Raw genomic sequence first — 13,590 nt, 5'->3', positions numbered from 1 at the left:
ATATCTGGGATACCTTGCAACTTGCTGTTCAGAAGAGATCTCCATCCCCTCATACTCTTACAGATTTATGGACAGCCCTGCAGGATTCATGGTGTAAGCTTCCTCCAGCACTACTTCAGACATTATTAGAGTCCATGCCAAGCTATTTTGCGGCACTTCTGCATGCTCTCAGGGGCCCTGCACGATACTAGGCAGGTGTACCAGTTTCTTTGGCTCTTCAGTGTAGATATAGTGGGAATTAGTGAAGTGTGGCAGTAGGAAGTACATGACTTACGGTCTGATGAATACAAGGTTATCAATATGAAATCAAATAGGGGTAATGCTGGAGTAATCTAATGTTGTTGTGGTCTTCAGTCCTGAGACTGGTTTGATGCAGCTCTCCATGCTACTCTATCCTGTGCAAGCTTCTTCATCTCCCAGTACCTACTGCAACCTACATCCTTCTGAATCTGCTTAGTGTATTCATCTCTTGGTCTCCCCCTATGATTTTTACCCTCCACGCTGCCCTCCAATACTAAATTGGTGATCCCTTGATGCCTCAGAACATGTCCTACCAACCGATCCCTTCTTCTGGTCAAGTTGTGCCACAAACTCCTCTTCTCCCCAATCCTATTCAGTACCTCCTCATTAGTTATGGGTAATCTAATAGGTAATAAGAAATTTATGTGCGATACTCTGACAGCATAGTGAACACTTCATATCCGAGATATGCTGCCTGACCAATAATAATAATAATACTGAAGCACCCAGAAGTGGAGGAGAAAACAAAATTTAACTTTAGTTTGAGGAAGTACGTGATCTTACTGTAGTCGTTACAAACTTGACATATAACTTGGCAGTGTGACCCCATTTACCAGTATGATATTGCACCCCCTCTCTCCTGGATGCCTGCACTGATTTGGTTGGGAAGGATTTCATAAATCTGATGTATCCTCTCCTGGGGCAAGCTGACTCGCAACTGTTGTAACTGGTACTTGATGCGATAGAGACTGGTAGTGGGAGGGAGTTGGTGTCCAAGCTGGCACCACACATGTTCTGGTGGAGACACATTTCAGGATTTTGCTGGACACAGAAGTATCTGAGCGCCACACAGGCAGTACATGGAGATGTATGCCATGTGTGGATGAACATTGTCCTATTTAAAAATGGCACCACAATACCGTCACATGAGAAGTAGTGCATGCAGTCAGATGTCTGTGACATACCGTTGTGCTCTCAAAGTTCCTTTAGTGACTACCAGCTGTGGCCTTAAGTCATACCCTATGACTTCCCACACTTGGACGTCAGAAGTAGCGCAGCTGTGCCTCTCCAAAACATTGGAAGAATAGGACCTTTTGCAGGTCGCTGATGGTGGTCATCTGAGGTAGTACAGGACTGTGATTTATCACTGAATACAGTGCAACACCATTCGTCAGTTGTCCATGCTTCCCAGTCATGGTACCACTCCAGTTGCAGCTGTTTGTTTTGTGGTGTTAATGGCAGCCTTACACATGGGACAGTAATTCCCTAGTCGGGCTGGTGCTAGTCTCCAACCAGTGGTGCAGGATGACACAGAATGTTGCAGGGAGTCAAGTACTTATTCTTGGATAGCAGTTGCCTTTCTGAAAGTATTTATATGAACTATATGCATATACGGAAGTGAAACATAGATGATAAACAGTTTAGAAGAAGAGAATGGGAGCTTCTGAAATGTGGTGCTACAGGAGAATGCTGAAGATTAGATGGGTACATCATGTAACTAATGAGGAGGTACTGAATAGAATTGGGGAGAAAAGAAATTTGTGACGCAACCTGACCAAAAGTAGGGATCGGTTGATAGGACACATTTTGAGACATCAAGGGATCACAATTTAGTACTGGAGGGTTAAAAATTGTAGGGGGAGACAAAGAGATGAATACAGTAAGCAGATTCAGAACATGTAGGTTGCAGTAGTTATTCAGAGATGAAGAGCGTTACACAGATAGAGTTGCATGGAGAGCTGCATCAAACCAGTATTGGGACCAAAGACTACAACAAGGGAAGAAAATATATTTAATCCATTGGCATAATGATGAGTGCGTGAACTTTCCAACAGATTTGCATAATATTCCCACTGTGGCCCCACCAGAAAAGCTTCTAATTAACATCACAGAAGTGGAATTCTTAACCAGAAAAGAAAGGCAAGTTCATACAGAAAATTGCGTTCATTTCAACTAAATTACTATTCATCTTTAAGAGGTTCCAATTCATGGTACGATTCGTGTACAGTTTGATTATCAATAAAGCACAATGGCAAACATTCCAATGCTGCTGAGTGAATTTAAAAGATTCATTTGTCTAGCATGGACAACTATACATGGTGTGTTCACATGTTGTGCAAGACCTAAAATTATTCCTGAAAGCATAACACAAAATGTAGTTTATAAGATCACTGAATAAGTTACATATTATACAAATGAGATGATCACTTCAACCTCTTCTTCTTCTTCTTCTTCTTCTTCTTGTTGTTCTTCTCTTTTTTTTTCTTTCTTTTTTCCCCAGGAAACAAACAAGGATAAAAGACAAAGCAAATCTGAATGAGAAACCTGCTGTGTAATCTTTCCTTACATACATTATGTTGAAGATGTTACTCCTATCTATCATGTGTTATTGCCCTAAAATGCTAAAAGTTTTTTCTGTCCAAGCCTACAGTAAATTTCAGGCGAATTTGACATTGTTGCTTGCTACTTTCATGGTGTTGCAGTTTTAAAAACCAGCAGTGAACATGCAGCCATGAGTGCCTTTCTCTGCCTCCCAAAGACTTTTGTGCTGGACACTTGAGCATTTCCAGGAGATTAATCTGTTTCTAAGTAACGGTAGTATTTAAAATCACTGTTGACCTGCTTGTACTCTGGCTTTGTACACTTCGAGCATTCAAGCATGACGGCCCTGTTTCTTGACCTTTCACATTGAAATTTTTTTGAGAGAAGGAGGGGGATTGGACAATAGCAGTAGGGTGTTCCATTCTTTTGGAGTGATTTTTATAATTCCCAAGGCATTTGAAAATATTTTTTGTGTATTTTTGATGCGCAAAGAAAGAGATTCATTTTTATATAACTTTTTTATAATGCAATGTCATTTTGGCAAAAGATTGTTTGCCGACTAATTTTGGACAAATTTCTAAGCAATCATTATTCATTTAAATGATTGTTGATATCCAAGAGCCTCCACTTTTTACAAATATTAAGACAAACTGTATTTTTTCGAGAGGAGGAATCCCCTGTACCTGAATGTGACTGCATGACATGAATGTTTTTGAGTGATGTAGTTCTGTGATCTTCATAAGATATTTGAAATTGTTAAATATTTTGTTTTGTTTTTGTTTTCTAGATAACCTCTCTTTCTTGCTGGAGAGTTTGAAGTCTGGGAATAAAAGATCAAAATCTGTCATATTTGTAATTGACGAGTTTGATTTGTTTTGCAATCGAGAAAATCAGTCATTAATATACAGCCTCTTTGATGTTGCACAGGCAGCACATGTAAGTACTGTCCTATATGTCCAAGATTACCTCATGGTTTGTGTTTTATCGTGTGCTAAATAGTGACTGCTTTCGCGGTTTACAAATGTGGCTGTTATTAGTTTGGTCTAATTTTTCAATGTTACATTTTATTTATTATTTTTAAGAGACAACAAAATTAAAAGTTTCGTAATGTTTAGATCAGAGGTGTGAACTGATAACTAAAATAAACAGAAATATTTACAAGGCAACATATGTGTTGTTTTAAATTGTAATTCTACATACTTGGTGCTTTTGCTCTTCACCTTCAGTCTGACAATTAGTGAGAGAACATTGGTAACAGGAATGTGCAACATAGTTGAGAATAATTTTAAAGTTCAGAATCAAGTATCTGGGGAAAGGAGGCTTAAATGAAAATAGAATTCATTTGTTTTCTATTGGCTCTTTCTGTAAGCATCCTGTGCAATCACAAGTGAATACGAAAGATTATTTAGTGTCATCCTTTGTCTCCATGCAGTATGTTTCAAATTTCTTGATTGTTTATTTATGTTTTCAGACTCCTCTTTGTCTCCTTGGTATTACATCTTATTATCATGTTTTGGATTTGCTGGAGGAACGAGTCAAATCTCGTTTCTCAAGACGACAACTATTACTTCATGGTGCAGGTGGTCCAGATGGTTTGAAATCGCGTTACAGGCATCTGCAGCAACTTCTGTATTTGCCACAACGTCTGTGTCTATTGGACATCCAATCATCTTTCCTAGAGCAGTGGAACTCGAATCTAGCAAAGATTTGTGAGGACAGAAGAGTACAGGACATTATTTTTCAACAGCATCAGACAGACACAAGCGATAGCTATTTCCGTAACTTTTTGGTAAGATAATTATACTTTGTAATGTAAGTAAAGCCATCAGCACATGGACCTTGCTGCCGAACGTCAAGAGCATGCAGGGTTCAGTGCACTGCTGAACACTCAGAAATGATTAGACTTGTGCGTACGGTATGTGGGCCCCATTGTGGTATGCATGATAGCGAGGCCCTCCAGCGGCAGTTGTCAGCTGTATCTGGCTCATAAATCACACTGTTAATGAAATGGATGGGCGTAAAATTCCCATATTAGCTCTATTAAAATGTAATTTTCTCCCTTGTCCATATGCTAGTCGTGTTGGTCTGCGTGCAGTATACATAAATAAAATCTTCAATATCTGTGAAAATGTTATAAGGCAAAAAGGAAACTACCAAGTCCAGTCAGCGAGGACATCGGCTTATGTTAGTTCCATTACAAATAGTGTGATACAAATTTAGAATAGTTCTCCAGATCAGATAAAAATTATTTGACCATTCTCACTTTTTAGTAAATCCTAAGGTCATTCTTATTTGATCACTGTTCCTTCTCAGTAGCAGAATCTCTACATGTTAATTACAAAACTTAAAGAAAAAAGGGCAATATATCTTTCTGCAAGTAGTGCAAGGTGCCCTGTAGATTAAGCCAATCGAACAAACTCACCCCTCAAAAAGAACTCCCTTATATTTACATTACATCAAATATTATAGTATGTACTTATGTTAAACTAATAAGGAAGTATCAGAACCTATTAAAAAAGCGAAAGTTAGGAGAAAAAATATTTGAGATCAGTGGGATGCAAACCACCAAATCTTCTAATTTATGAAATGAAACTATAATGCTACTCATTACATTACCATGACCTCACACGTTTAAGCACGACATTAGCTTGTTACCATGACCAGAAAGCTTTAACTGTAGCTACATTACTAATTGAAATTAATTATAACAAATTGTACCGAGAACAATTCATTTTTAATGGATCATCAGCATGCTGTTGATTTCAAATGGCCTACTCTCATAATACTCATAATATGCAAGTTACAATAATTCTTTTACAACGAATATGATGGTTCTTGTAATTTTATTAAACAAATCATACAATTATCGGAGGGTTTTCGAGAGCTTCCCAGTTTGCTGGTGCCTATAAATGATATATATACATATGGGCTTCAACCGGAAGCCACTATGGCGTTTTGCGACTCTGGAGAGATGGCATGCAAGTGACAGAGATGGCATTCTTCCATCTTATTGGTAAATGTTCAGCCAACATTCGGAATATTTGCCATGCTAGATACTGCTTTGCACATTCAGAAAGATTTCCCAACATACTATTCCATGCTATGACGTGAGAAACTCGCCACGCTCAACGCTCATTGTTCAGATGCACAGTCCGTGTGCTGACGGCTTTACTATGTATCTTTGGAATAAGATGTAAGAAAAAAATTCCAGTGAGCTTTGATTTTCAGTTTGTTTAGAATTTACTTTTCTAACTCGCTGATCACATTTTCATAAGAATTGTCACAGTTCAACTTTTTCTAGAAAATAGCACTGACTTTATATATGCAGAGTTGTGGAATTTCCAGTTGAACATTACTCATATATTCACATATGAATTATCTTCTTAAAGGCCTTTGAACTGGAAAGTACAATTTGTTTCCCATTTTTTCATCGCTTTTTTACATCTACATCTATACTCTGCCAACAACCATGAGGTGCACGGCAGAGGGTATGCCCCATTGTACCAGTTATTAGGCTTTCTTCCTGTGAACAATTGATTGAATACTGCTGTGCGTGCAGTAATTATTCTAATCTTATCCTCACAATCCCTTTGTGAACCATACTTAGGGGGTTGTAGTATATCTCTGCCGTAATAATTTAAAGCCGATTCTTGAAAACCTGTTAATAGACTTTCTCAGGATAGTTTATGTCTTGTTTCCAAGATTCTACCATTTCAGTTCCTTCAGAATCTCTGTGACACTCTCCCATTAATCAAACAAATGTGTGACAATTCGTGCTGCTCTTCTCTGTGTAGCCGGCCGCTGTTGCTGAGCGGTTCTAGGCACTTCAGTCCGGAACCGCGCTGCTGCTATGGTTGCAGTTTCGAATCCTGCCTCGGGCATGGATGTGTGTGATGTCCTTGGGTTAGTTAGGTTTAAGTAGTTCTTAGTCTAGGGGACTGATGACCTTAGATGTTAAGTCCCATAGTGCTTAGAGCCATTTCAACCATTTCTCTGTATACATTCAATATTCCCTGTTAGTCCTATCTGCTACGAGTCCCACACACTAGAGCAATATACAAGGATGCGCCACATGAGTGATTTGTAAGCAATCTCTTTAGTAGACCGATTACACTTCTCCAGTACTCTACCAATAAACTGAAGTTTACCACGTGATTTACCCACAACTGAACCTATGTGATCATTCCATTTCATATCCCTACAAAGTGTTACACCCAGGTATGTGTATGAGTTGGCCGATTCCAACAGTGATTCAATTTTTGAACATTTAGAGCAAGTTTCCAATCTGTGCACCATGTTGGAATCTTATCAAGATCTGACTGACTGTTATGCAGCTTCTTTCGAGATGGTACTACATTATAGATAACTTGTATCATATGCAAAAAGCCTGATTTTACTATTAATATTGTCTGTAAGGTCATTATTATACCACTTGAACACCAAGGTTTCCAGCACACACCTGAAATTATTTCTACATCTGACAATGACTCTCCATGCAAGATAACACGCTGTGTCCTCCCTAGCAAAAAGTCCACAATCCAGTCACAAATTTCACTTGATACCTCATATGATTGTACTTTTGACAATAAGCATAGGTGGGTTACTGAGTCAGATGTTTTTCAGAAATCAAGAAACACTGAGTCTAGCTGGTTGCATTGATCCAAAGCTTTCAGTATGTCGTATGAGATAAGTGCGAGTTATGTTTCACATGATCGATGTTTTCAAAAACCATGCTGGTTGGCATTGAGGAGGTCATTCTGTTCAAGATACCTCATTATGTTTGAGCTCATCTAAGATTCTACAACAAATTGATGTCAAGGATATTTTATGGTAGTTTTGTGGATCATTTCTACTACCCTTCTTGTAGACAAGTGTGACCTTTGCCTTTTTCAAAGAACTGGACACAGTTTTACAATAGATTATGGTTTACCAGGCCAATGTTCATTCTCGGGGCTTCAGTTTAGTGTAAGACCCTTCATTTGGATGTCAGCATGCCAGAAATGTGTATTTGCAGATGTTCATTTCTTTTGTATTTGACATCATGAAAAGTGAATTCCCACATGGAAGGATAAGCTGAGAGGTTAATGACTTTCTGAGGCTTCAGATGTTCTGCTCCCCAACCCCGCAGTGGTCGATCCTACGCACATGGGCGACGGATCACGCAGTCAGGTGGACCATGCCCTGGTAGCGAAGTAATCACACTCATCTTTTCAATTCGCTGCTTTCTCAGACCTGACTCCAACACTCTTTTAATGGAACTGTTATGGCTACTATTGCCAATTGCATGAATTGCATCATTTAGTGGCTTCTTACTCTGTAATTGGCATAGTGCTTCAGGAAACATGGTTTAAGGCAACACACCTCCCTGCTCTGAAAAACTACAAACTCTACTGTACCAGTTTCATTAATGTCGAGAGAGTGTTTGATGGGGTCTATATCCCCATACACTTGGATATTTTCAGTGAGCAGGTGCCTCTTACTGCTGCACTATAGGCCGTGGCCATTAGTGTCTACCTGTCAGTTCAGATGACAATATGTAATGTTTGTCTACCCCAGATGAACCTTTCCATTATCACGAGCCATTCAAGTTTGTGGCACAGCTCCCTGCCCCCTTCTTGTTATTGGGGGACTTCAATGTCCATAATCCTCTGTGGGGTGGTGACACTAAGTCTCACAGAGGCCAAGTACTAGAACATCTCCTTTCAGAATTGGACCTCTGTCTACTCCACACTGGAGCTGCAACCCACTTCAGTGTGGCCCATGGAACATTTTCAACTATTGATCTCACAGTTTGCAGCCCAAGTATCTTACCCATGAGTGTTGGGAGCAATATGTTTCATCTATGCAATGCCACAATCCGTTATCCCAAGTTTTGAATGCCAAAGGTTTGGACACATGTCCCCCTATTGTTCTAATGAGGCTAAACTCCACCACATTTGTGACTATCCACCACCCATGGTATCCTTTTCAATGGTAACATTTGCACTGACTCCATGTACTTCGCTGAAGTGTCTGCTTGCATGCTTGCACTAATTACCATCCTCATTTCCTGACCTGGAAACACCCACCTGAGTGCTGCCCACTATCTTTCCATTCACACGACTTTCTATCATATAATGTCCCTTTTAGTGAATAGGAGCTTCACAGCACTGTGGCAGAGTAACATGGTTCGTCTCCTGGACCCGACAAAATCCACAACCAAATGCTCAAATACTTCTGTGCCGACAGCATGCAACATATCGTCTGGTTTTTCAATCACATTTGGAGAGCTTCCCCCTCAATGGCGGGAAGATATTATTATTCCTGTTCTGAAACCAGGAAAGGACTCAGATATATTAACTAATTACTGGCTAGTCTCTCTGATGAAAGGGCTGTGTAAGCTATTTGAATGAATGGTCAACCGCTGTCTTTGTTGGTGCCTTGAAGCAGGAGGGTGTATATCATGATCCCACAGTGACTTTGGGCTTTCCGATCTACCATAGATCACCGGGTTCATTTGGAACCCGCAGTGCAGAATGCTTTTGCACATCGCCAACATCTGATTGCTGTGTTCTTTGACCTACAGAAGGCATACGATACCATCTGGTGACATCACATTCTACCTACATTGCACGAGTAGGCTTTCCAGGGCAGTTTACTCATTTTTACCCTTATGACTTTTTTGGGTCCGGATAGGTTCAACTGTTGGCAACCAATATGTAGAGGAAACTGGAGTCCCTCAGGGATCAATTCTGAGTGCAACACTGTTTGCTGTCATGATCAATGGTATCATAAATGCAGTGGACCCCATGGTCTCTGTGTCACTGTATGTGGATGATCTTTGCCTGTGCTATGCCTCTGTATCAGTGTGCACTGCTGAGTCCATGACTGAGCTCTGAATCATGACTATCAATTTTATCTTGCAAAATCATGAGTTATGCATTTTTGTTGACTCCAGACTGTACACGTTCACCCAGAAATTCATCTTGGTGACTAGGTACTTACTAACCTGGTTGCCGCATGTTCACTGGCTCAAGGCAGTTTGCATGAAGAATCTGAATGCCCTCTATGTTCTTAGTCACTCCTCGTGGGGCACAGACCGCACATTTCTTCTGAGATTTTACAAAGCACTTATTTTATCCTGCTTGGACTATGGATGTGTTGCCTTTGGGTCAGAAGCACTATCTGTACTGAGCTTGCTGGACCCTGTTCACCACATTCGCGTGCAGTTGTCATTGGGAGCCTTCCATATGAACCCTGTTGACAGCCTCCTGACAGAAGCCAGTGTCCCACCACTGTGTGTTAGATGACAACAGCTTCTGGCAAGTTACGCAGTGACAATCTGTCAGATGCCTACTCACCCTTGTCATTCAGTTATATTCCACAACCAACAGTTCAGACCGTTTGCGCATCACCCAAAACTGGGTAGACCAGCTATACATCTTTCCACCCCTCTTGGAAAGAGCCAATGTATTGTGCCGGATAAGCATGGATTCCTTCTGCATCACGAGGATCCTCTTCACTGCAGCTGCAGCAGTCTACTGACAATAGCACATGTTCCTGTTGAGGGTGCCTTGATGGCCAATTGGCGGGTGTCCCCCATCCGACCCCTGGTTACTTTCTTCACCCCTTACCTTGGTCTGCCTTTAGACCCTCTTGTGCAAGATGCTGCCTGGCTCATCTCTATTTTCTTTTAGCTCAAGACTTGAGTCGAAACAAGGCTCCGGGAGTAGACAACATTCCATTGGAACTACTGACAGCCTTGGGAGAGCCACTCCTGACAAAACTCTACCATCTGGTGAGCAAGATGTATGAGACAGGCGAAATACCCTCAGACTTCAAGAAGAATATAATAATTCCAATCCCAAAGAAAGCAGGTGTTGACAGGTGTGAAAATTACCGGACTATCAGTTTAATAAGTCACAGCTGCAAAATACTAACGCGAATTATTTACAGACGAATGGAAAAACTGGTAGAAGCCGACCTCTGGAAAGATCAGTTTGGATTCCATAGAAATGTTGGAACACGTTAGGCAATACTGACCTTACAACTTATCTTAGAAGAAAGATTAAGGAAAGGCAAACCTATGTTTCTAGCATTTGTAGACTTAGAGAAAGCTTTTGACAATGTTGACTGTAGTACTCTCTTTCAAATTCTAAAGGTGGCAGGGGTAAAATACAGGGAGCGAAAGGCTATTTACAATTTGTACAGAAACCAGATGGCAGTTATAAGAGTCGAAGGGCATGAAAGAGAAGCAGTGGTTGGGAAGGGAGTGAGACGGGGTTGTAGCCTATCCCCGATGTTATTTAATCTGTATATTGAGCAAGCAGTAAAGGAAACAAAAGAAAAATTTGGAGTAGATATTAAAATCCATGGAGAAGAAATAAAAATGTTGAGGTTCGCCGATGACATTGTAATTCTGTCAGAGACAGCAAAGGACTTGGAAGAGCAGTTGAATGGAATGGGCAGTGTCTTGAAAGGAGGATATAAGATGAACATCAACAAAAGCAAAACGAGGATAATGGAATGTAGTCAAATTAAATCGGGTGATGCTGAGGGGATTAGATTAGGAAATGAGACACTTAAAGTAGTAAAGGAGTTTTGCTATTTGGGGAGCAAACTAACTGATGATGGTCGAAGTAGAGAGGATAGAAAATGTAGACTGGCAATGGCAAGGAAATCGTTTCTGAAGAAGAGAAATTTGTTAACATGGAGTGTAGATTAAAGTGCCAGAAAGTCGTTTCTGAAAGTATTTGTATGGAGTGTAGGCATGTATGGAAGTGAAATATGGATGATAAATAGTTTGGACAAGAAGAGAATAGAAGATTTTGAAATGTGGTGCTACAGAAGATGGTGAAGATTAGATGGGTTGATCACATAACTAATGATGAAGTATTGAATAGGATTGGGGAGAAGAGGAGTTTGTGGCACAAGTTGACAAGAAGAAGGGATCGGTTGGTAGGACATGTTCGGAGGCATCAAGGGATCACAAATTTAGCATTGGAGGGCAGCGTGGAGGGTAAAAATAATAGAGGGAGACCAAGAAATGAATACACTAAGCAGATTCAGAAGGATGTAGGTTGCAGTAAGTACTGGGAGATGAAGCAGCTTGCACAGAAGAGAGTAGCATGGAGAGTTGCATCAAACCAGTCTCAGGACTGAAGACCACAACAACAACAACAACAACAACATGATGTTACAACTACTGTCACACCATTTTAAACTCTTTAACTTGCTTATATATTTGGAGCAGCCAACACCCCCATTCTTTTTTTCACTTTTTACGTTTGTTTCTTTCATAATAAGAAGGGACTGATGACCCAGCAGTTTAGTGTCTTTAAACACACAATCATCATCATCACATTTCAACTTTCAAAGCCCTTTGGAAGTAGAAAACAAACACACACACACACACACACACACAGTATGGCCATTGCTTCTAGGCACTAATGCCCAACTGAATCTGACATGTGCAGCAATCTAGCTGGGGTGGGTAGTGGGGGTAAGGAAGGAAGCTAGTGTAGTACCACATTTTTTTAATTGTTAAGTCAGAAAACAAATACAATGCATAGTAATTGTCGTTGTTGTTGTTGTTGTTGTTGTTGTGGTGGTGGTCTTCAGTCCTGAGACTGGTTTGATGCAGCTCTCCATGCTACCCTATCCTATGCAAGCTTCTTCATCCCCCAGTACTTACTGCAACCTACATCCTTCTGAATCTGCTTAGTGTATTCATCTCTTGGTCTCCCTCTACGATTTTTACCCTCCACGCTGCCCTCCAATGCTAAATTTGTGATCCCTTGATGCCTCAAAACATGTCCTACTAATGTAATGGTAATTACCATTACAAATAAATAAACTATTCTTCAACAAAATCTTGCAATTTCAGTTGCAGCCAGTGTCGCAAGCAGATCTCCTGTGCATGATGCAGGGCATGTTTGACAATCCACAAGGAGCTCCATGGTCTGTGGTTCTCCGCAGTCACCTTTGATGGTATCCACAGGGAAGTGCCATTTCTGGAGATTAGTCTTGGATCTTCCAGCTCCAAATTGAAGAAAGATCAGTGACCTCCACATGAGCTGATTCTGTTCATGTGCATGTCTGAAGATTTCTGAAGGGAGATTGAAGGCGGAGTTATTGTCATATTGAGAAATCCACAATCGTTTTCTAGCTGCAGTGGTCTTGAGGAAGCTTCGTCTGAATCTCAACCTTCTGACTGCTGGAATGCCCTTATGGATTGGATAGTTTTCCCAATGAGCCTGATTTGTTCTCTCCATGTTGATAGCTACTTTACAACATGTATCTGGTGGCTCCATGCGAGCGAGTTGGTAGAGTTTGACAAGTGGTACAGATTTAAGCAACATAAGAGGGCAGTTCAATAAGTAATGAAACACATTTTTTTTCTGAAACAGGGGTTGTTTTATTCACCATTGAAATACCCCAGGTTATTCCCCAATCTTTTAGCTACACAACACTATTTTTCAACGTAATCTCCATTCAATGCTACGGCCTTACGCCACCTTGAAATGAGGGCCTGTATGCCTGCACGGTACCATTCCACTGGTCGATGTCGAAGCCAACGTCGTACTGCATCAATAACTTCTTCATCATCCGCGTAGTGCCTCCACGGATTGCGTCCTTCATTGGGCCAAACAATGGAAATCCGACGGTGCGAGATCGTGGCTGTAGGGTGCATGAGGAAGAACAGTCCACTGAAGTTTTGTGAGCTCCTCTCGGGTGCGAAGACTTGTGTGAGGTCTTGCGTTGTCATGAAGAAGGAGAAGTTCGTTCAGATTTTTGTGCCTACGAACACGCTGAAGTCGTTTCTTCAATTTCTGAAGAGTAGCACAATACACTTCAGAGTTGATCGATTGACCATGGGGAAGGACATCGAACAGAATAACCCCTTCAGCATCCCAGAAGACTGTAACCATGACTTTACCGGCTGAGGGTATGGCTTTAAACTTTTTCTTGGTTGGGGAGTGGGTGTGGCGCCACTCCATTGATTGCCGTTTTGTTTCACGTTCGAAGTGATGAACCCATGTTTCATCG

General features: G+C 40.8%; 1 protein-coding gene across 1 annotated transcript in view; it reads left to right on the top strand.

Moving 5' to 3' along the window:
• Positions 1 to 13,590, top strand: part of LOC126236281 (origin recognition complex subunit 4) — an 87,301-nt gene that overhangs the window by 13,021 nt on the left and 60,690 nt on the right. Inside the window, exons 4-5 of the mRNA XM_049945445.1 lie at positions 3,350 to 3,498; positions 4,034 to 4,351. Coding sequence (XP_049801402.1) covers positions 3,350 to 3,498; positions 4,034 to 4,351 — 467 coding nt within the window. The remainder of the gene's footprint in view (positions 1 to 3,349; positions 3,499 to 4,033; positions 4,352 to 13,590) is intronic.

This window comes from Schistocerca nitens, chromosome 2 (genome assembly GCF_023898315.1).
Source record: "Schistocerca nitens isolate TAMUIC-IGC-003100 chromosome 2, iqSchNite1.1, whole genome shotgun sequence".
Lineage (NCBI taxonomy): Eukaryota > Metazoa > Arthropoda > Insecta > Orthoptera > Acrididae > Schistocerca > Schistocerca nitens.
Note: the sequence above shows the minus strand (reverse complement) of the source record. Positions and strands in the feature narration are given on the sequence as shown.